At 42.8% G+C, this 24,246-nt stretch overlaps 1 protein-coding gene across 2 annotated transcripts; it reads left to right on the plus strand.

Moving 5' to 3' along the window:
- The first annotated feature begins 330 nt into the window (after positions 1 to 330).
- Positions 331 to 22,156, plus strand: MMAA (metabolism of cobalamin associated A). 2 transcript variants are annotated; one of them, XM_082652931.1, is made up of 7 exons: positions 331 to 356; positions 8,318 to 8,821; positions 11,431 to 11,553; positions 14,330 to 14,500; positions 17,266 to 17,351; positions 19,547 to 19,696; positions 20,707 to 22,156. In XM_082652931.1, the coding sequence occupies exons 2-7, from the start codon at positions 8,377 to 8,379 to the stop codon at positions 20,992 to 20,994; spliced, it is 1,263 nt and encodes a 420-aa protein (XP_082509057.1). In that variant the 5' UTR covers positions 331 to 356; positions 8,318 to 8,376; the 3' UTR covers positions 20,995 to 22,156. The 2 variants fall into 2 exon arrangements, with proteins under 2 accessions (XP_082509057.1, XP_082509058.1); XM_082652932.1 differs by lacking the exon at positions 331 to 356 and adding an exon at positions 367 to 560.
- Positions 22,157 to 24,246: the final 2,090 nt, after the last annotated feature.

Consider the following 24,246-nt stretch of genomic DNA (forward strand, 5'->3'; position numbering starts at 1 on the left):
CGGAGGCGATCTGGAGCTAGAGGAGAGCAAAAGCTACCCGTGAACACCGTCAAGCGCCCTCCCCAGCTGCACTTCCTTGACCGCTGCCCGGCGCCCCGCGGACCTCCCTACGCTCCGCGGGCCCGCAGGCCTTCAAGGCTCACAGGCCCTCCGCCACATAACTCGCGGCCAAGTCCGCCGGGACCCAGGCCACACCCCACGCCGCCACCCGGCCCCCAGCCGCTCCTCTTGCCCCACGCGCCGGCAGTGGGCACTGCGCCTGCGCGCCCGCCAGCGCAGGGCGGGGCGAATCGGCCCGGCGGAAGGGGCGGAAGGGGCGGGGCGGGGCGGGGCTGTACTTCCGTGGTCGCGGGTGGGTGAGTAGGGGCTGGGGGTAGCGCGCGGCGTCCGGAGTCCGGCGGGGTTCCCGCCTCGGGTCGTCGGGGAGCTCATGTCGGCGTCGCGGCGCCCCCTGGAGGATTTGGGGAGGGGGAAGGAAGAAGAGGCTATTATTGAGTTGGATGATGTCGGGGGTGCGGGAAGTGTGTGGACAAGCAGGCGTTGGCAAAATGGGTTCAGAGGTTGGTTTTCTCCTTAGAAAGGAAATTCTCTTCAAACAGCGTTTTAAAATTTTCATCATTTTGGACAGGCTTCTGAGTTTACCGTTGTGCCTCAGTAAGGCAGTTTTGGTAAGGTGGCTGGTCCCTTGCCGCTGCCAAACCTAATGGTTAACCAGAGGATGGGTCGGAAAAAGGCACAATAGTCCAGGTTAGCTACTACCAAAGAGGGAAATTAAAACTCATCTTTTATGGAATAAAATCCAGGATATAAAAATAGGGTGCAAAAAAAAAATAGGGTTCAAACCGAAAGTCACAAACAGCATCTAGGTTCTGTCAAATACTGTGCCGGGCGCGGACTAGGTCTCTTCCAGCAGACATACTGTATTCAGATAATTTGTTTTTATCATTAGAAAATGAAAGACAATCTAAGCCAGAATGACCTGAAAAAATTTAATTATCTTGAGAGTTGTGCCTTAATACATATACTTTGGAAAACAAACACTACTATAGCTTTTCCAAGTTGGTAGAAAACCAAAAGTTTCCCGAAAGCCTGTGCAGATTCCTAATCATTTTGGGGTCTACAATGTCCAGAATGTTCTTTTATGTAGTAAAAACTTCATATCGTTTTGTGTGCAAGGTAATAAGAACCAGACAGTTCAGTTCCTTTAAGGGCTGTATTCTATTAGGAGAGACAAAGAAACGTGAAAAGTTATATAATGGTAAGAAATGTAAGTTACAGCTTGAGATATTTGAAGATATCGAAAATCCTTTATTTGGCATGGAAAGTGCTGGTGAATGCTTGAAATGAGTACCCCTCAGCTGATTGTTGCCATGTGGGAATGTGGGTCCCTCATACACAGATATGATTTTCTCCAACACAGGCCAAAAATCTCTCTCTTTGTGCTTTTTCTTGATTTTTAATATTGTTGGCAACCTGCAGTTGTGCACTCACACACCCTCTGTGGGCCAGGAACAGGGAGTTTGTGACATCTGCAGACTATCACCTGAGTACTCAGAAATAATTGGAATCAAAAGAGCAAGAAGTTCCTGGAAACTGATAGGAAGGGATTTAAGAAAACTGGGGTTTAAGCTGGGTTGAAATGGAGAGGTGTCATGGAGGGGAAGGATGTGAGGAGTGAGTAAAATCTCAGTGGGGAAAGCGAACAGCAGGTTTGGAAGATAATTAGTTAACTCTCCTTAGGAGAGGTCTGAGAAGGCAAGTGCAGTAAATGGAGGAAAACTGGTTTGGGAAACCCTTCAATACCAGACTGGACTTTATCCTCCGGCACTGGTTCTCAAATTTGAGCTTACATCAGAATCACCTGGCAGGCTTGTGAGACGGTGGCAGGCTTGGCCTCCACCTTCAGAGTTCCTGATTCCGAAGGTCTGGGGTGGGGCTTGAGAATATCCCCTTCTTACTAGTTCTCAGTTGATGGAGATGCTACTGGTCTTGGGAGCACACTTTAAGAACTACTGTCCTAGGGTGTGGGAAACTATTGGAGGAATTTGAGGTGGATCAGTAAGGAGATCACATTCATGGTTCAGTATGAGTCTTGCTGTGACATCCAAGATGGAGGACTGGGGAAGAGAGAAAAGAAGTTTCCTTAGAGTTGATTAACGCCTGTCCATGCCAGGCCCGCTCATGCACGCAATTTCATTTCATGCTCACTTTGACCTTGATGTGTAAGTCTTAATATTTTCATATGGAGAATAGTAGAGACTGCCCAGGTCCCATAGCTAGTCTCAGAGCCCCTTAAGACTAGTTCAGGTTTGAACTAGGGTAGTAGCAGTGGAAATGAATCAGGACATTGACTGGTGATGGAATTTAGAAAAATCAAGACTTCCTCAGAAGATTGAAACCTGAAAGTAGAAATTGGGAAATAGTCTTAACAGAGAGTGATAAAAGGTAAAGTGGACAGAGAACTTTAGAATATTCCCTGCATGAATTAAGTATGTGTTCTGTATTACTCTGCTATAACAGCGACCTATTTAAAAGCTGCTTGTTTAAAAAGTCATTCTGTTCTACCAAAATTTCCTGAAATTATTTGAAAAGAAGAAAGTAAAGCCTCCTGTGGGGACGATGGGAGATGGTAACCAGATTAATGGCATCTGACAACTTATCTTCACATCAAAAGTGATTAGCATTGAGGAATAGAAACACATGGTGTAAACACTGCTTCGCCTGTATGAACTGTGCTGTGCCGCAGACACTGACCTAATGTATTGATTTTGGAAATCCTGGATGCTTTTTCTTGCCAGAGTAGTTATTGAAATTGAGAATATTCATTGGATCAATTTCAAGACAAATATTCCAAGTCAGACTGGCTGCTGCCGAGCAAATTTTTAATGAAGGAAAACATCCATATACTGAAATAGATTTTAAGAAGGAAGTCCTAAAAATATATTTATACTGTGAAATCTAGAAAAATGTAAGTTTTCAAACACTGATCAACTGAGTAATCAGCATAATGGAGTTATTGACCCATACAAAACTATAGCATACATTCATTCATTTATTCTGTGAGCCCTAAACTGTGAGCCATAAACTGTGGATCCAACGATAACTCGGTCTAGGCAAGACTGACATCTTAAAAAATGGTCACAAAACGATGTGATTAGCACTGTAATAGAGGGATGTGACCAGTACATGATGACAGGAGATAGAAATGCTGACTGAAGGGGTATAGAAAGGAGGCCAGGGAACTGTCTATAGAGGAGGAGACTCTTGAGTTGGTCTTGACAGCTGAGGAGGAATTTGTGAGATGATTAAGGCATTCCAATCAGAAGGAACATCACGGACAATGACCAAGATGTATAAAAGAGTGTGGGTTTTTCTGGAACCTTTGTGCAGATCAGAATAGTTACAGCAATATGGTAAAAGTGGAGGAGGGGGATGAGTTAAGTTGGAGAAGTAGATAAGAGCACTCATAGAGAGTACGAAAGATTTATGTAATGACTGGCTTGGCTGGATTGTAAACTTCATGATGTTGGGAGCCATGTTGGACCTGTACACGAGTGTATTCCAAGGCCTTAGCAGAGTGCCTAGCATATGGTAGGTTCTCAATAAATAGTTGCTGAATGAATGAACAGGTAAATCATAGAAAACAGTTTTTTTAAGATAAGATAGAGGGAACTTTTAAAGTGTTTTAAGCAGTGGAGTAATATCGTCAGATTTACATTTTATGAGGATAAGTGGCAGTATGGAAGGAAGATGGTTAATAACGACCATAGAAATGGCTATAGTAGTTTCTGCCTATTGGTAGATTGCAATCTGCATTTTAAGAAAAAATAGAAAAGAGTATTAGAGGATATCACATGTAATAGGGTTAAATAATATTTTATGAAACTTTTATTTTAGTTATATGTATGCCTGTGTGTTGACTGATGTAAGTGTATTTTTTCCTATGGACTTTGATGCGAGTTTGAAAGTCATTATAGTAATGTGGACATGATGGTGGAGAGAATGGAATGGATATAAAAGATATTTTGGAGGAAAACAAATGTGGAAAACTAGCACCTTAAAATGCTGCTGTCCATATGAACCCTCTTGCAGGGAAGGGGATGCACTTACCCAACCTATTTCAGTATTTTTGCTTACTTGATGTTTTTCATTATATATTAATAAGTTGACATTCTGGTTTATTAGGAATGGCAGTGCTTTGAAGCATCTTACTGTGTGTTGTAAATGCTGCAAAATTTCTCTTATTTTGGTAGTGCTCAGTTTAAAATTGTAGGATGAAGCCATACTCTTAAGAGTTGTGAAAATTCATTGAAACAGTTTGATTTGATTATTGGCCAGGTTATTAGATTTCTTTCCATAAGAAAGCAGGAAAAGCTGCTTAGTTACATGAGCGGGTGGGAAGGCCTTCTCCCTACCTGCATGACTTTGCCACTCCAGTAGACTTAGTCTGTTCTGCCTGCGACATGTAAATAAGGGCAGAAAGGTGTTCATACAAGGCAGTTATATTGGCTTTTAAAAAATTTACGAACTCCTTTAAAATCTGGTTGATGTGGTTAAAATGAGTTTAACTATGTTGGGCACTTCGTTGTCAGGTGTGAATTATTCTGTGGAGCAAGAAAACATTTAAAAGTTTTAGAAATTTGGTCTGTTCTGTCACCTAATACATTATTGGGATCTCCTACTGATAAGGTTTGCACAGAAAATGTAAACTAATTTTTCATCTTGGCCTAAGGGGGGAAAAAAGAGAGAGAAAGAAAAAGAAACAAAATGAAGATAAACAGCCTGCCATAATCATTCCATACTCAAATGTGGAGGGTTATTTGGTGTTCCCTTAATGTGGCATGACTCCACTCCTCTTCTTATACGAGAATCTAGAGTTGACACCAAGATCTGGAATTAATAAAAGGGCATATTTTAAATCGAATCCATTCTTTGCTCCACTTGGGGAGGGGCAGAGTTACTAATATCTATTTCCCTCTTAGCCAAAGGAGCTTTCCTTTATTCTAAAGCAATTTATTAAGACAAAATGCCACAGAGAGTCAAAAGACCTGTGTTTGAGTCCTGGCCCTACCACTGGTTATGACTGTAGTCACCTAACTCGCTCTTGGTTTCCCTTTATTAAATGAGAATAGTAACAACTATCCAACTGTCCTCATGGAATTGTCTGGGAGAATAAAATGAAATAAAGTAGTTGAAAATGGTTCATAAACTCTTGAGTGACAAGCAAGTGGGAAATGAAATAAGTTCACATTAGCATTTTTTTGAACCATTGCAATGCGCCAGGCTCCATGGCAAGCTTTGGGGATCCTAATGTGGACAAGAGGGTCTTGAATCCGGCTTCTCCTCTCCGTCCCTTAATGCCTTGCCTTGGCCCAGGTCCCCATCATCTCTTTTGGGTCTTTGCTAGGCTGGGCTGTATGTTACCAGGATCTGGTCACTCGACTTCTTGCTGCTGCTCCTAGTGTTATCTCCTAAACACCAAAGTTGATTAGGTCACTGCCGTCCCTGAAGATCTCTGTTGTTTCTCCTCCACCAAGACAACATCTACTTCCTTGGCCTCAGTTTACATCCTGATTGGGCTTCATTTTTTATCACTAGTTCCATATGTATGTATGCCAGGTTTCTGCTTCACTGAATTACTCAGTCTTCTCTGATATGGCAGGGAAGAGACCAGGTCCCAGCTCGGCCTCTGTACAAGTATGTCCTCAGCCTAGAAGGCCTGCCTCATCCTTCTTCAGCTTTGCTTAACCTTTCGGACCCAGCCCTGACATAGTCTCCTGCATGACTTGAACCCTCTCCTCCCACAGGAGAGTTAGTTTCTGTAACCTTGTCTGTTCCCACAGCACATTGTTCTTTCTTTGGACACGGTGTTTATTACTCTGTGAGCTGTTGAAGTGCTGGGATTACATCATTTAGGGTAAGATAAGGAGGCTGTCCACCTAAGGAGGTGTAGTGGATTGAATGGTGGCCTCCAAAAAGATATGTCCACGTGCTAATCCCTGGAACTTGAGAATGTGACTTTATTTGGAAAAAGGGTCTTTGCAGATGTAATTAAGTTAAGGATCTTGAGGTGAGATCATCTTGGATTATCTGAATGGTCCCAATTCAACAACAGATGTCTGCACAGAGGAGAGACACAAAGAGTAAGCCGTGTGAAGACAGAGGCAGAGATTGGAGTGTTGCAGCCGTGAGCTGAGGACCCCTGCAGGGAAGAGTCCCCTTCTAGAACCTTTGGAGGGAGTGACATCCTGCTAACACATTGATTTCTGACTTCCAGCCTCCAGAACCATGAGAGGATAAATTTCTGTTGTTTTAATCCACCGAGTTTGTGGTTAATTTGTTACAGCAGCCTTAGAATACTAATACAGAAGTTTATAGTACAGTGACTGGAACATAATAAAATATCACTGTCACCACCCTCAAAGACACTATTATCGCTATTATTTTTGTAACCAACCTAGCCTGGGACCTGGAAGGTAGTACCTGCTCAGAAAATAGCCTTGCCTGTTCACTTTCTAGTCTGGTGGCAGTGGTGGTGGTATGTATGAGAAAGAAGTGTGTTTAAAGGTGGTATCGAAAGAGAGCCAGAATAGAGCACCTCTTAGTTTTTTTTGTTTTAAATGTCTTTTTGTGTGTTTATGTGAAGGGCGGTAGTGGATGTTTTTAAGTTGTTTTTTAGAAACATTTTTACACATTTTAAAATAAATTGTCCTTTTAGAAGACTAACAGTAAAATGATGAGCAGTTATATTTCTAACAATAAAAAAATCTTAAAATGTTTCTTCTTTTTTCCTAATAAAACATTATTTAGCTAAAATTAATTTTGTGCTGGCCTTGGAACACAATTTAGAGAGGGACTTGGGAGCCACAAGGTAATTTATTTCATGTGCTACAAGGTACTTGAAAACCAAAAATTTCAAATAATCATAAATGCAGACTTGGTAGGTGTTATGTATTGTTTGTAAATTTTAGTTTGCCACTGGAAGCTAGGTCTATGACCTAATTTTTACTAAAGTTTTATAAATTGGTGTCGTAGTAATAAGAGCTAATGTTTATTGAGCTCTTACTATGTTCTAGGCACTGTTCCCAGCTTTTTATATGAATTAACTCATTTTGTTCTAGCTTTCCTAGTCTCTTCTCTATTCTCTTAACTCAAGAGGAAGCTGAGGCACAGAGTGGTTAAGTAACTTGCCCAAGGACATGATAGCTTAAGTGGCAGAGACGCAGAGTGGACCTGGCTTATAACCTCCACACTCTCCTGACTCTCAGTGGACCCTGTCAGCCTTCATTGTCTAATACAGTCTGAAGCGGAGAATATCAGTAGATCTAAGCGAAGGGTCCTTATCCAATCCTATAGTGGCTCAAACTTTAGTGTGCTTACCCACGGAGATTCTGATTCCTGGGGATGGGGATAAGCATTTTTTTTTTTTTTTTTTTTCCTGCGGTACGCGGGCCTCTCACTGTTCTGGCCTCTCCCGTTGCGGAGCACAGGCTCCAGACGCGCAGGCTCATCGGCCATGGCTCACGGGCCCAGCCGCTCCGCGGCATGTGGGATCTTCCCGGACCGGGGCATGAACCCTTGTCCCCCGCATCGGCAGGCGGACTCCCAACCACTGCGCCACCAGGGAAGCCCCGGGATAAGCATTTTTAATACGCACCAAGGTGGTTCTGACCGTACTTTGAGATGCCCTGGATCAGGTTCCAGACAGTCCTCACGGTTCATTTCACACGAAGGCTTGTGGTGGTGGCTTGTGTGCTTATGTTAGGCCATTCTTTGTGTATTATCTGTGTGCCAGGTGAGTCTATTGAATACATACATGGATCTAAACTTTTGCCTGAATGCCTGCCTTACTAATCACCTTTCTTTTATGGAGATGAATAAAAGGCCAGCATCAGAGGGATTTTTTTTTAACCTTTTGAATGAGCTTCGGAATAGGGTATATTCGATCTGAGGAAATCGTTATGATGGATGTAAGGTTTGTAGACGGAAGAAAATAATCATGACATAGAATTTCTACTCTATTGGGTGTTTTTTTTTTTTTGGTATGTTTGTTTTTTGTTTAAAAGAAAATTTTAATGTGTACTGGACTTCACAGCAGAGCAGTAGTTTCATGATTTGGGTTACTCTGAATATTAACTGTGGACAAGGAAGGAGTCCTTGCTCTTAAGTTTGGGAAGAAACTTTCATGCCTCTGTACAACCCAAACCCCTGATTATGTGTGTTTTAGAATCTAGGGAGAACACTAAGCTTGCAGTTTTACTACTTCCGTATCTTAGTTGCATGTTGAACTGGCAAAATATGTTTTTCTTTCTCTTAGGGAGTCACGAATCGCACTGAACCAAAAAACGTCCAGCCATTTCTTCAGTTACAAGCAAAATGAATATTCCCATGCTGCTCCAACATCCTCATCGGGACTTCCTTAAAGTCCTTTTAAGAACACTTTACCGACGTTACCACTTCATCTTACCCTCAAGTACTCACCTCAGATCAGGACTCCCATGTGCTCAGCCATTCAGTTATCTCGGACTCCATCATGCAAAGTGGATGCTGCCGTCAAATGGTTTAACAAGAAAATTATGTCTGCAAACAACCTTAAAGGAACAGACAGAAGGACTTTCTGATAAAGAACAAAGGCTTGTGGATGAGCTTTATACTGGTTTAATCCAAGGGCAAAGGGCCTGCTTGGCAGAGGCCATAACTCTTATAGAATCAACTCACAACAGGAAGAAAGAGCTAGCCCAGGTGCTTCTTCAGAAAGTGTTAGTCCGCCACAGAGAACAAGAGAAATTAAATAAAGGAAAACCACTAGCATTTCGAGTGGGTCAGTCTTTGTTTTTTTTGGTTTTGTTTTGTTTTGTTTTTTGTCCAGTAAATATTTTTCTAAATTCTCTCTTCTTTTAAAATAAGTCTAAATAGCTTATGATCTAATGGGGACTTTTTTGTCCTTGCAGAATTTTGGAATGAATTTTGAATGCCTTTTCTTTGTAAATATTAGTCTTGTTACGTGGTGGGAAATGCAATGGCCATTTGAACGAAGGCTCTGTATTTTAAGAGAGTAAGGTGAGATTCCTCTTTTGGCAGGGATCTCGCTGTGGCTCCCAGAACGGAAACGTGCGCAGGAAGAACTGTTCACCAGTTTACTCCTTTCTCTCAGTAGAACTTCTGCTTAATAGTCTAAAGTGACTTCCCTGCTGTTGTGGTTATAGCAACCATAATTATCCTTATCACATTTCAGAATTCTACTTCTTAGGTGTTTCGTTAGTCTTTTCTCTAAGCAAGTCTCACTTCTTTCAGATACTTTTAAAAAAATAATATATTTATTTATTTATTTTTGGCTGCATTGGGTCTTTGTTGCTGTGCACGGGTTTTCTCTAGTTGCGGCAAGCAGGGGCTCCTCTTCGTTGCAGTGCGCGGGCTTCTCATTGCGGTGGCTTCTCTTGTTGTGTAGCACGGGCTCTAGGCATGCAGGCTCAGTAGTTGTGGCATGCAGGCTCAGTAGTTGTGGCTCGCGGGCCCTAGAGCGCAGGCTTAGTAGTTGTGGCGCACGGGCTTAGTTGCTCCGCGGCATGTGGGATCTTCCCGGACCAGGGCTTGAACCCGTGTCGCCTGCATTGGCAGGTGGATTCTTAACCACTGTGCCACTAGGGAGGTACCTCAGATACTTGTTTATTAGAGTTTCTGGAAATGGCTTGGCTCTAAGCACAGCCAGCTCAATACCAAAATGCCTTTTAAAGGAGACACCATGTTCATTTGCTGTCTAAAAATATTAGGTGTTCACTTCTTGAACAGTTGATCTGTTTCTGTAATTGCAAATAAGCTTGTTATATTTTCGAAGCTGTGCATTATAGAATAATCTAGACGTGTTTGACCAGAAGGAATTAAGCAAGTTTTGGGTGGAGCGAGCGCCTTTCATGATGGCAAACTAGGTGATTCCAGCCAACCCTCGCACTACAAACAACTTAAAATGGGGGACAAAGTGCATAAATTGTGTGAGGAATGGGTAAATAAACTTAAAAGTGGATTGGCATTACTTACGTCTCAGTTTATTTGCAGTATGGGGCCTAAAACCTCCTAGATTTTAGGGTAATGGGGCCTAATGCTTTAAAGATAATTCCCAAAAGAGCTCACCAACTGCTGTTTGTACTAGTCCACATTTCCCCCTCACCTTATTCTTCTGCCCTCACTGCGGGGACTCTCTTTCTGAGAGTACTGCGGTGGGTGTTAATACTCTTTATGTATTGTGGACAAAATAGCAAATTCCCAAAGAGAAATTCCAGTTATGACAGAGTGTTTACTTATTAGGCTGTAGAGAATCTTTGAAGAGAAAATGTCCAGAAATACCTAGAGTTAACCAGCAACTCATACATAACTAGTAACTCATAAATTTGCAGCACTATTCTGCTTCTTCCATCCGGAACTTATGAGGCCAGATAAACCTGAGTCTTTGTTGCAGTTGTTTTATCACCATGGTAAATAAAAGCAACAAATGTTTATTCAGCACCCATTAAGACAGAGACCTGCCCTGAAGATTGTGGTATGTCGCCAAGCATACCATATGCCATACATACTTTATGTAGTTACAATTAAGTGCTTATGTTTTATAGATTTTATTGAACATATATATCTCCTGATGCCATGTGCTATTCTAAACATATCGCAAAATTAACTCATCTGATCCTCACAATAACCTGAAGAAATAGGTGCTCTTATATCCATTTTATGGCAGAATGTACTCAGGTACAGAATGATTACGTGACTTGCCCAAGATTACACAGCTCATAAGAGGTAGAGCTAGAAATAGACCTGGCCGACTGGCTCCAGAGTTTGTGTTCTTGCCTGCCATGCTCTGCTAACTCTCCAAGTAGGGGAATTTCCTGCCTTTCTTAAGATTAAAAAAAAAAAAGTTTTTTTTCAGGATTCAGTTTATATTATTTTCTTTGAGTTATGAGTGAGATGAAAAAATTGTATTTCATAAGTAGAAAATTATTTTCTCAATCACTGGGAATTTCTGGAGTAATGAGTGGTTCTTCCAGTGGAAACATAGCATGGACAGAATCGGGGTGGGTGGAATAATCATTGATCATGATGAGAGGTGGGCAGATGTTGGAGAAATTGAGCACATTAACAACACAGGCAATGAAGTCTGCCCCCAAAGCTCTACGTTATACTAAAAAGGCAAGTCACATTTTGTCATTTTTAAAAGTGAATCTGGTGAACATATGGAACTCTGACTTCTCTCCCTCCTGTAACCCTATTACTCAGGGACTAGATAAATAGGTAGATTTTCGTTTACTGCTTTAGGAAGCGTTAAACTACATTAATGACGGTTTTAATAAGGAGAAGTAGAAGGTAGTCTGGTATTTTGATAGAACTCATCATGGTGCTGATTTCATTTATTTCATTAAATTACAAAGTCTGTCTCCACCATAGGATTGTCTGGGCCTCCTGGTGCTGGGAAGTCAACCTTTATAGAATATTTTGGAAAAATGCTTACTGAGAGAGGGCACAAATTATCTGTGCTGGCTGTGGACCCTTCTTCTTGTACTAGCGGTGGTGAGTATTGCTGCTGCTTCGTAACTTGCAGAGGAGGGGCTTGTGGAGTGGAGTCAGCGCTCTGTTGCAGTTTAGGGGGAATCTGCACAGACGGGTGTCTTCTAACCTCTGGCTGAGTTTGGTCTCGGTGAAGGAAGGGAGGTGGTGGGTGTGAGGTGGAGGCTGAGGGAGGTGTTTGGGGCATCGGGTTCTCCAGGGGAGGTTAGCTTACAGGTAACCTAGGAGTAGCCTGGGTAGGTAGAGAACTAGGAGAACAGGTGCCAGAAGTTGGAGATGATCAAAAGTCAGTTTCACCCCTTTGTCTATCATACCTGAGGCTCAGCCCCTTTTCCTTCTATTGTTTTTCCTGGCTCCATCAGCCCCTACGCAGTTCAGAAAATGGCTTCTTACTCAGTAATTTCCCCATATTGTAACGTCTCTTCTCAAGCTTAAAAAAATCTTCATGCTCTGTTTAACTTGTCACCTGTTTATATTACATGTTCAGTTAAACAGAAAGCTCTTAGAGGGACCATGTGATATACTCTGTTCCTGGCAGCACTTAGCCTAGTACGTTGCACACAGTGCTCGGCAATTACTGATTTGAGGTCATGCAGTCACTCAAAGTTTAACTCGCAGCTCATCAGAGATAAAATGAATAAACTAAGTTCCCCAAAGGATCATTTAAGGGAAACATAAATCATACTATATAAATACTCAGGAAAGCCTTTTCTTCCCTTACCCCTCTTGATGATTGAAGCGTCTCACATGACAGTTATTCATTTAACAAGTATTTCAGCACCTATCGTAGGCGAGGCCCTGTACAAAAAAGGTACTGTGTGGTTTAATGTTGAATAAGATGCAGTTCTCTTGGCCTTATGGAGCTCTATATCTCACGAGGGAAACAGACAGGTGCATGCAGGCCATTACAATGTAATGTGTGTTGCGAAGGGGGAAATACAGGGTGTTTTGTGGAAGGGTTTGGTTTATATCCTGTGGGTTTAATGCTAAAAAATAAATACAATATCATATTTCAGGGGCCTTAGGTCAATAGAGAGGTGGACAATTCCTGTTACCATGCATTGAGAAATTTAGCTGAGAACATTCACAGTTTTTGATTCACTATAATGAAAGGGTTAACCGTAAAGTAAAATTTATACTCGCAAAGTTCAAGATTAAATCCATGTCAGTGTATTATCCTTTTTTATAGTCTAAGAACTTTGTGAAAGGTAAGCACTTGAACAAAGAATTTATTTATAGTGGCCTTCATTTTCACACAGGTGCAGAGACTTTCCTCCCACCTTCATAATACTCTAGAATACTTGCAATAGCAAAAGAAAACAATAGTTTGAGATAAGAGTAGCGGAAATGGTGACATAAGATAACCTGATGGAAGTTACATAGCTATGTGGTTCCTAACCTTTCTCAAACCAAAAATGAAGGTCCTTTTCTCAGGTAAAAATACAAAGACTCTGAAAGAAAAAACTGTGCAAGGATAAACAGGACACTCTTACCTTTTCATTGTAACAGTAGATACATTTGAAAATAGCACTCCATTGAAGTTTGAGAAGCCTGTAGTCAATCCTTGTGCTTCGGACTCACGGGCCCCCTGCAGTGGGAGCTCGGAGACCTCCCTAAGGCTCTGCAGTCACCAGTTTTAGATTCACTGGCAAAGACAATTGTATGGGAGAGTAATTTCATAAATGTTTCAGTTCGGTGTGTTAGGATCTATAGGATAATAATGTAAAGTGTAGCTTTGGTAGACTGTTGACTTACACAGAGATGATTTCACCCAGAAAATTACTTTAGAACAAAGTTTTATGTCCAGTAAATAAGGTAGTCGAGCTCTGTTGGTAGGTGTATGCTGGGGCATTAGAACCTATGAGAAGTCAAAACTGGAATCATCAAGGAAAAGGTCATATCTTTAAGGGACTCCTCAGTGTTTAGCAGCAGCTTTGGAAAGGTGAGCTCTTGAGCAGAAATTAAAATTCAGGTTAGAACAGCACTACACTTTCAGATGTTACTACGTGGCTAAAGGAGAGAAGGTAAAGGTAATTTCACTAATTCCGGGGCTTTCAGTCTTCTAGAATTTGCAGGTACGGGTGTTTGCCAGAATACTGCAGTACACACGGAAACAGCAACGGTTCTATTCCACAGGCATTACATTAATTGCATTCAGTGTACAAGATATGTAAGACATGGTCCTATAGACAAGCAACTCAGTGAAAGCAGAGTTTCTCACCCTTGGCACTGATGACATTCTTTGTTGTGGGCAGCTGTCCTGCACATGGAAGGATGCTTAGCAGTATCCTTGATCTCTACCTACCAGATGCCAGGAACACCCTTCCCTCCAGTTGTGACAAGTACAGATATCTCTACACATTGCTAAGTGTCCTCTGGGGGAAAAAATCACTCCCAGCTGAGAACCATAAACACAGCAACGTTAAGAGGACAGTAAAGAACCACCCCACCTGGAATGGAAGATTGATTTGGGGATTAGTGAAGCTGAAATTGGACAGGTAAGGTAGGCTACATTCTGAGGGCCTCCAATGCAAGACTGAAGAATCTAGATTTGAACCTCTGGTCAGTGGGAGCCATTATAGGTGTTGAGGGGCTTAAAACATTAAATAGATTAATTTGGCATCGTTACATACATGGTGTTGGAAAAAAGCTTAATAATTTGAAATACAATTTGAGGTTTGGGGAGAAATGTCCTGAAGCACTTCCCCTAGGAATTGGCTGATTGATAATTGGCCCTTATAGGTGTTCCATGACTATAAAATGTAACTGTGTGTTTTAGGATCACTCTTAGGTGATAAAACCCGAATGACTGAGTTATCAAGAGATATGAATGCATACATCAGGCCATCTCCTACTAGAGGTACTTTAGGAGGTGTGACAAGGACCACAAACGAAGCTATTCTGTTGTGCGAAGGAGGTGGATATGACATAATTCTTATTGAAACCGTGGGTGAGTGTGATTTTCTATTCTATAACAATAAAATACTATTAAAATGAATGCTGCATAAAGATGAATGACGGCTAATTTCATTTTGTTCATTCAGCAGATACTTACTAAAGAGGTAATTAAATATAAGCTATCTCAGACTCTGTAGGAGATATGAGTATATAGACTATAATCCTTACCCTTAAAGAAAAGAAAGGTGAGCCCTGTGTCTGGATAACTGTTATACAAGGTGGTATGTTTTCAGTGCTGGAGAAACTGTCAGCATTAGGATGACCTATGGAAACACTAACATAACACCCATTTTATTTAAGCAGAGTCATATGTCTGCAGTATTCACTGAGAAGATTAGCGTAGTTGGGCACCTCATGTTTTATTTCACCTTTATATCCCTAGCACGTGGTTACACACAATGAAAATACTGAAAAGGAAACCCCAAGAACTTCACATTCCCGTGGAGAGACAATTTGTTATATTACTGTGTGATCAATGTTTGTGACACAACCTGATTCAGATTTGGGGGATCAGGGAAGACTTCAGGGAGGAGGTGACAGTTGAACTCAGTTTTTTTGTTTTTTTTTTTTTGGCTGCGTTGGGTCTTTGTTGCTGTGCACGGGCTTTCTCTAGTATGTGGCGAGCGGGGGCTACTCTTCGTTGCGGTGAGCAGGCTTCTCATTTCAGTGGCTTCTCTTGTTGCGGAGCACGGGCTCTAGGTGCGCAGGCTTCAGTAGTTGTGGCGTACGGGCTTAGTTGCTCCACGGCATGTGGGATGTTCCCGGACCAGGGCTCGAACCTGTGTCCCCTGCATTGGCAGTCGGATTCTTAACCACTGCGCCACCAGGGAAGCCCCCGAACTCAGTTTTGAAGGGAGGGTTGGAGTTAAGTAAAGTATGGGCTTTACTTATGGGCCTTGACTGAAACACAGGAGTGAGCGAATGTGGCCCAGTCAGGGCACTGCATTTTGCGCAGGATCCTTAGAGCATGGAGCACGAAGGCAGGGAGTGAAGACGTGGGCTAGAGTCCAGGAGTCCATCGTCTAAGGGCAGATGGAGGAAAAGTTGCCTGAGTAGTGGTAGGAGAATCAAGGGGGAAGAGGACCATAAAATCACACATATTCATGGAAAGTTGTGTTTGGCTGCATGTTTCAGAGACTCAGACTATCTCTGACTCAAACAAGGAAGAGGGTGGGTTTTGTTTGTTTGTGTATTTGTGTTTTTTGTAAATAAAAGAAGCCTGGAGGCAGGCAGGCCCAGAGGTCGTGGTGGTTCTACAGCGCCCCGGGGGGGGGGGGCTCTCCCTGCTCTCCATTCTTAGCACTTAGTTTCCAGCCTCAAGGTTGCCCATGGATAAAAGACGGCTGATGAAGCTCTAACTCACCTCCCTGTTCCAGGTAGAAGGAAGGAAGAAGGGGGAATAAGGAAGGGGAAGGGCTCGGAAGCGGTATACCTCCTGGCTGGCTTTGCCCTCTTGAAAGAACTCTCCTGGAAACGCCATCTAGTGACTTCTGCTTTCACACATTAACATCTCTGGCTGACTGGTGATGTGGGGGGTCTCTGGGGGGTCTGGTGATGTGGTCTTTCACCTGGGACACTGATGCCCCTGGTGAACCTGGGGGAAGGAAATAGGGAAGGATGAACATTGCGTGGGCGACCAGAAGTCTCTGCCCCACCGAGGAAGGAGAGAGTTGGAGAGGAGGTTTAGTGGAGTGGGGCACGTGGAAGTCAGATTTAAGTGGATTGCGGTTAATGTGAAGTAGTCGCGTGAGGACAGTGGGCATAAGTTGCCTTTTTCCAGACGTTTAGCTATCAAGAGGAAGTGAGAAATGCGGGGATGAGGGCAGGAGGTTGGGAGTTTTTGTCTTCTTATTTTCTGGTCGTGTTTGGTTTTCAGATGAGAAAGACTTGAGCCCAACTCATGGGATGTTTGAGGGACGGGAGCCTGTAGACAAGGGGAGGTTGGAGATAAAGCAGAGCCGGAGCCCAGGGGAGGTGGGAAGGAAGGAGAGGCTTCTGACACTGGGCCCGGCAAGGAGGCAGCAGGGCAGAGCGTGTGTTGTTTCTGCTTCTCTGTGGGGTTGTGGGGGGAGGCTGAGGACATCCTTGCCTCTGTTTGGTCGTGAAGCAGGTGCTGCGGTCATCAATCATCGTCATGTGGGGAGATTATGGGACAGTGAACGTCTGTAGTAGCCACTGTGGGAAACAGGAAGGAAGCTGCCCGAGGGCGTTCAGCGGCATCGCTTGTCCTGTACCAAGAGGAAGATGTAGCCGATGTTGGAGCCCATGACCCTCTGGTGGCGCCTGTCCACACAGCTGAGGGATTTCTCCAGGACACTTAATGGAGGAGAGACACGGGCAGTAGGACTGATCCACGGGTGGGCTTTGCAGGGTGATAGAGGGATCAGGAGGCAAGGAAGCTGCCAGACATGGTCTAAGGTTGGAATCAGGCGCTCAAGCTGCTCACCCACGAAAGGGGAGCCGAGAAAGAGGAGCGGGAGCGAGGGGAGAGCGCAGGTCTTCACCTTCTCCATCCAGTCAGAGACCACGCTGGTGGGAGCGGGGCTGGACAGAGGTGGGGCGGACCCCAGCTTTGCTCTTCAGGCGAGGCAGCGGCATTTAATACATTGTTCAGAGGTGGCGGTTAGAGCGGGGTCAGGTTGAGTGCGTGATGGCGAGTATGAGCAGATGAACTGGAGCGGAGGTGGTGGTCAGGGGAGTCGAGGAGGTCAAATTCCCGTGAATGTTTCAATATACACGCGTGATTTAAAATTCCAGGTGTGGGGCAGTCGGAGTTTGCTGTTGCCGACATGGTTGACATGTTTGTTTTACTACTGCCGCCAGCAGGAGGAGATGAATTGCAGGTAATTATTTTGACTTTTTCACCCCCCGAAACACAAAGTGTACATCTCTGAAAGTACAAATTCCCCATGTTGTGGGTTTTTTGTAAATTAAGTTGATATTAGCGTAGGGAAAGAAACATCATTCACGTTGGCTAAAATACCCGAGTCAAAGGCAAACTCTCTATTTTTTTTTTTCCAACTTATAGTAGTAGAACTTATGACCTTGAGCTAATGACACAACTTAGTCTTTCCAACTGTAACGTGGGGGATAGCTCCAGCCAAGAGACCACTGTTACATGGGTGTTTGTGCTACAGCTGGTTGAAAGGTCCTCATGAGATATTCCTTTGCTTTTAACTGGGATCCCACTGTCCTAGTTTATATACTGTAGAAAGGGTTCTTCCTTTCCTCCTGCAGCAGTCTGGCATTAACTCCCTGGACTTAGCACAGCCTGCACAGGCTGAGGGCATCATCCTCCCAAGACTGCTTTCACTCCGGACGCAAGCAGCAGGCCCGGGGGTTCCCAAGTCACCCATGCCTCTGTGGGAACCCGCAGATGTGCGGGTTCCCACTTACCCCTCAGGTGCGACAGTTCACTAGGATGACTCACGGAATTCAGGGAAGCACTGCGGTACCAGCTAGAGTTTTATTATGAAGGATGAAAATCAGGACCAGCCAAATGAAGAGACACAGAGAGAGAGGTCTGGAAGGGTCCCAAACTCGAAACTTCTGTGTCCTCAGGACACATTTCCCTTCTGGCACATGCATGTGTTTCACCAGCCAAGGAGTGCTCCTGAGCTTCAGTGTCTGCAGTTTTTGTTGGGGTTTTATTATGCAGGCCTGATTGACCAAATCACTATCCACGTGATTGAAGTCAGTCTCCAGCCCCGCCCTCCCCAGAGGAGGTCAGGCTGCTAGTGCATGGCTCAAAGCCCCAACCCTCTAATCACGTGGTTGGTTCTACTGGTGTGCTCAGCCCCCATTCTGAGTGATCTTGCATAAACCCAGGTATGGTCCCAGGCATGGTCCCAGGTACCCATGGCAAACAACAAAGTCACTCCTATCACTCAGGAAACTCCAAGGATTTAGCAGTTTCCTCCCAGGAACCTTGGGACAAAGACCAGATAAATGCTTTTTTTTTTTTTAATTTTTATATTTATTTATTCATTTTTGGCTGCGTTGGGTCTTCGTTGCTGCACACGGGCTTTCTCTAGTTGTGACGAGCGGGGGCTACTCTTCATTGTGGTGCGCGGGCTTCTCATTGTGGTGGCTTCTCTTGTTGCTGAACACAGGCTCTAGGCTTCCGTAGTTGTGGCACACAGGCTCTAGAGCGCAGGCTCAGTAGTTGTGGTGCACGGGCTTAGTGGCTCCGCAGCATGAGGGGCCTTCCCAGACCAGGGCTTGAACCCGTGTCGCCTGCATTGGCAGGCGGATTCTTAACCACCGCGCCACCAGGGAAGTCCCCAAATTCTATATTACACAACACCTCCCCTTCAGCTGAAAAATTCTGAAAAACTAGTGACATCAGACTCTGGATGCTGCAGTTTAGAAACATTAACTATTAGAATTTAACCACTGAAAGTTACGTTTTAAAATATTTGAAAAGAAATTTTAATCTTAGATAGCAAAATCTTCATTTTCCAAATAAGGTTTGGCCTTAGGATTTTTCTGTGTTTTCACGCAACATAATTTAAATCAAGAGATTGAGGCGTTTTTAGCCATCAGATTATTTTTTCCTCAAATGCAAATCAAAACAAAAATGCTACATACATTTAAGGAAAACTTCAAAGACTCTTTCTGGAAATGAACATGTTAGTGACGTAGGTGTTTTCTTTTTTAAGCACCTGAATGATGGATGGTTTTGCATCCTGCAGGGTTAGCTCCCGAGAAGTGGAATCTATCATGAGGCAGTGTGAGCTGTCTCCTGCCATTCAATCATATTGTGTCTGGATGATATATTTACTCTAATTCTGAATGTATTTCAGCGTGTTAGTCTCCAAATTTGAAAGAGATATTACAGATGACTTCCATAATCCCAAGAGTCGGTGCTTTTGAGTAATTTCTGTCAATAATTGTGATTCCTAGGACCCAGGGCTTGGGAGGGTGCAGAGAAAAAGTTAGAGTGTATGACTCTCCAAACCTTAGCGGTAACTGGTGTCCCATTTTTGATGGCATGAAATATTTTAGACGAATCACTTTCTTTTCTTTTTCTCACCAGGGTATTAAAAGAGGTATAATTGAGATGGCAGATCTGGTGGCTATAACCAAATCTGATGGAGACTTGGTCGTGCCAGCTCGAAGGATACAAGCAGAGTATGTGAGCGCGCTGAAATTGCTCCGCAGGCGTTCAGGAGTCTGGAGACCAAAGGTCAGCTTGCATTCTGTTCTGCAGTTTTCACCCTGAGTGGACTGTGCCCGTTAGAAGAGAGGATGTGAGTCCCAAGCTAGACATGTAATCAATCTTTGCTTGTAGATGAGATTATAATTTTAAAAACTGTGGCAAAGCCACAGAGTGTGTAGTTACGATTTTAAGTATAATCCTTCAACCACCAGAGGCCAAAGACTACATGTGAGGCGATAAATTTGATAGCTTAATGCTTGGCTCGAGCCATTTGGATGTGATGACAAATCCATTCTGCAAGGAACCATCCTGAAGATTATGGCGCAATTAATGACTTGAGTATCTAGTTAGAGTTTGAGTAGGAAAGAACAGGCTTTTGATGTGGTAACTTTCCTTCCCATTATGGTTGTCGGGTGATGTTTTCGATAAGGAAAAAAAAAACCCGTAGTAAGTGATGCAGAAATACTGATGCGGACGCTTTATCTGTAGCAGGGCCCTGTGTTATTAAAGAGTAACCTATAATCACTATAACGAGAGCAACGGTGACACTTCTTGCTGTCGGCTCCCGGCACGTTGTCTGTGCTGCGTCTGGAGATACCCATGCTCGTAGCACCTGCTGAACCAGGCAATTTGACGGAGGGAATGGGGCTACTCTCTCAGCTCGGTTTCATTTTCTGGCTCTCAGCCCTCAGGGAAACCTACGTAGCATTGCCCTTCTCATCCTAGTGACCATTTCCCAGTTCATCCCTGTGGTCTCTGAAGACCATTCGAGCAATCCCCAGTCAAAATAAACCTCTGAGCTAAATAATAACGACCTTGGATCAGTGTCTTATTTCTGCTTTGCACTTAGTAACCTTAGTAAGTTACCTTAGTGTATTTCTCAGTGTGTCTACTTTGACACGATGAGAAAATGTCTCATTTTTGTCGCCTACCTATTGCCATAGACTGTAAGACTTAATTGGCAAATGCCAGAGTCCCCATGACAATGTTTTCTATCGTTTTAAGTAAAATAGTTCTGGTTCTTCCCTTTTCAACAGGTAATTCGTATTTCTGCCAGAAGTGGAGAGGGGATCACTGAAATGTGGGATACAATGAAAGAATTCCAGGATGTGATGCTTGCCAGTGGGGAGCTGACTGCCAAGAGACAGAAGCAGCAGAAAGTTTGGATGTGGAACCTCATTCAGGAAAATGTGGTAGAACATTTCAGGACCCACCCCACAGTCCGGGAACAGATTCCTCTTCTGGAAAAAAGGGTTCTCAGTGGGGCCCTGTCCCCAGGACTAGCAGCAGACCTGTTGTTGAAAGCTTTTAAAAGCAGAGACTAATGAAATACTTCCTATCCAATAACTTTATATATCTTTTCATACATATAAAGTTATTGGATAGGGTGCACTTCATTTTAATAAAGTATTTTAATATTAAAAGTCACTTGCATGCTTATATTTTCAGTAATTCTCTTGTGGTGCCCTCGGCCTCCTTATCTGTGAACTGCGCTTGGAAAGTGGAAGAGCGTTAGATACGGATGGCAAAGGTCAGGCAGTCAGCAGCATTTGTAAGGTAACTGCTGTACGTTACTCAGCTCCATTACTTTCTGTTCTTATACACGGTGGCCTGTAGGATGGTGTCTTCTCATCAGTCACGAGCAGAGAAAGCTGAGGAGGACAGAAAAAGATCATGTACCTTAAAACGCTTTCTTTGATCCTCTATTCTCTGGGTTTCCAGAGAAAATGTAAGCAAGAGTGACCACATTTTTGAAGTCTTACTTGAGGCTAGAATAATACACAGTGGGTTTCTAAGAGCTGAAAATCGTGATCGACATTTGGTATGCCAGACTACCTAGGAATTTCTGAAATGGCCATGTACACGAGTAACAAAACAGTTGGAATGTGTAGGGATGTGAACACAGTTTTACAGTCTGTCGTCTAGACTTGCGGACTCCCCACAGTAGGTAGGAGAGCCCAAAGGGAACTGGGGAAATCAGCCACAAATAAGGTGGGTTGTAATCAAAGGTTTTTGCTTCTCTTCCTTCTTGGCCATTTGACTTCATATTAGCATCTTAAAAATCTACTTTATTCTTGATGGTGAGGAACAAGTTTTGTCCTCTGGAGGAAGCATGGCACAGTGATTGAGGGCTTGGGTGCTGGCGTTGGGACTGGTGGGTTTAAACTTTAAACCCAGACCAAGCACTTATCGGCTGTGTGAGTTTGGACGAATAACCTACCTTTCTCAGTTTGAGTTTCGTCCCTGGTAAAATGGAATTGACATATTAACTTTATAGGGTTGATGAGGATAAATGAGATAACTTAGGAAACTTGTTTTGCTGTCATGATGGTACATGGGAAATACTGAGAGTCCTCTTGCCATTATTATTATTATGTTAAAGTTATGAGTATGTGAAGCTGTACAGACCTTATAAAAGGTTCAGTTTTCTCCCATGATCTTATTACTACCATCATGCTCTTGTGATATTTTATGATAGTCTTTAAAGCACCCATTCTAGTTAATTCTTTGAGTATATTTTACACTATTTGATGGTAGTTATAACTGTGTACATTTGAATAAAATCATTTCTAACCATAAAATTTCTCCATTGCACAAAATGTCATTCTAGAACTTTCAAACATACTCTATTCTGAGAATATTTGACACAGTATGTCCGCTTTCATTGTGACTTACCCTCCTACCTAGAATCGAATTTCTTGATTATTATTTTAGCAAGCATTCCTTTACGTTTTTTTTTTTAAGGTTTGTGTTATTGGCATACCTACCTCATATTTGAGGATTAGGAGAAACTTGGAAAGGTCATCCAGCCAATTCATCTAATTTCGGAAAGGACCACTATTAAGCCACCCTATCAGATGAAAAACTGTTTGTAGAATCAGAGAAGGAATTCCATAACTTCCCTTAGTAAGCCGTTACAGGGAATGACAAGCCTGTCATTTGTGGTACAGTGGAAGCCACAGCGGGGCACACGCGCACTGTATTACAAACAAGGCAGAGAAAGGGTGGCATTTGTTAGCCCTAAATTTTTCTATGCATTTCATCTTAGTTTGAACTGCTTTTAAGTGTTATAAATATAGTCATAAAAAGCATTAGAAACCTCCCTTGTGTTTCTTATGTTGTTGTACCATTGGCTATGATATAGAGACCAATTTCCAAGGTATTATTTACCTTTATTTCTGTTATTTGCTACACTGGAAGCTGTATAATATAGTAAAAGATTTGTGGCCTTAAAAAAAAAATTAATGCTCCCTTTTATTAAGCTCAAAAATGCCATCGCTCCTTCCCACCTGTAATTCTACTGTGCTGGACCCCTAACCTGGTCAAAAGTACAGGTTTAGATACCCGCAGAGTCAAATCTCAGCTTTGTCACTAACCAGCCATATGATTGGGGCGCAGGTTATTTCTCCTCTGTATGCACCAGTTTCCTCATCTGTAAAATTAGGGTAAGAATAGCTGCTTTACAGAGTTGTTGAAATAATTAAATGAGATACTGTATTTAAATTGCTTGGCACTCAGTAATTGGTAGGTGTTGTTAGAAATGTTACAGTAGGCACTCTTTGTTTTACAAAACAGATTCTCGTCATTTAATTTTAGTTTGGCCAGACTACTTAGTCTCCCTGTGCCTCAGTTTCCTTATTATTAAAGGGGTTGACAATGGTGTTCACCCAGAGTTCCTGAAATGACTAGGTTAGTTAATACACAGAGTACCTGAACGTAGTAAGTGCTAAATAAATATTTAACGATGGAGAGTTGCTACCTCTTAGAGTTGTTGTAAGGATTAAATGAGTTCATCTTCCTCTGTCTTAAAAGGGTAATTCTTTTCTGAAAATAAACCTGACTTCGCTTTTGTCAAAAGCATAATTACCATTAATTTCCGTAGGTGGGTAAAAATGTGCTGTGTTCCAAACTGAGCTCCAAAATTGACAGACATTTTGCTAAAACAATACCAAATTTCAATAAAATGACTGCACTTTCTTGTACAGGTACAGCCGCAGTTAACAGTAGCTATCACGGTGCAACCTAGCAGGGAACTGTCTCTTCATAATCACCAGGATGGCTATTACCTCTTTCCCTAAGCTCTTGTGGCTATTACCCAGGATACACTGAAGACAAAAGCTCATGAACCACATACATGTGATCCTCAGTGTTTATGTTATTAAGTCTTTAATGCAGGAAGAAAACAAAACAGGAAGAATCAGTGACAACAATTCTAACATTGCACTCATCCAGTAGATTGCCATCATAGAAGTCACGACACTACTGCCAAGAACTGGTAAACTGCAAGCGCTTCGAGAAGAGAAGCAACTCCTGTGGTCTATACATCCATGCAGATGGTGGAGCTCAGCTGCTCCTGGGCAGTCCACGTGGGGCTTCACAAGCACAAATGCTTCCTAAGGCAAACTTTATGACACTCCTCATAAAGTCCAGTTCTCCTCACCTAAGGGGTACATCTTGGGGTGCCACTGTGACCCATGTAGTGTGTTAGAAAACTCACTAAATGTCAGCGTCATTATTCAGGGAAGACTTGGAAAATGATGAGCAAGTCGAAATTTTCCTTGAAAAAGAACCTTCAG

Source organism: Grampus griseus, assembly GCF_964374135.1.
Source record: "Grampus griseus genome assembly, chromosome: 4".
NCBI classification, from domain to species: domain Eukaryota; kingdom Metazoa; phylum Chordata; class Mammalia; order Artiodactyla; family Delphinidae; genus Grampus; species Grampus griseus.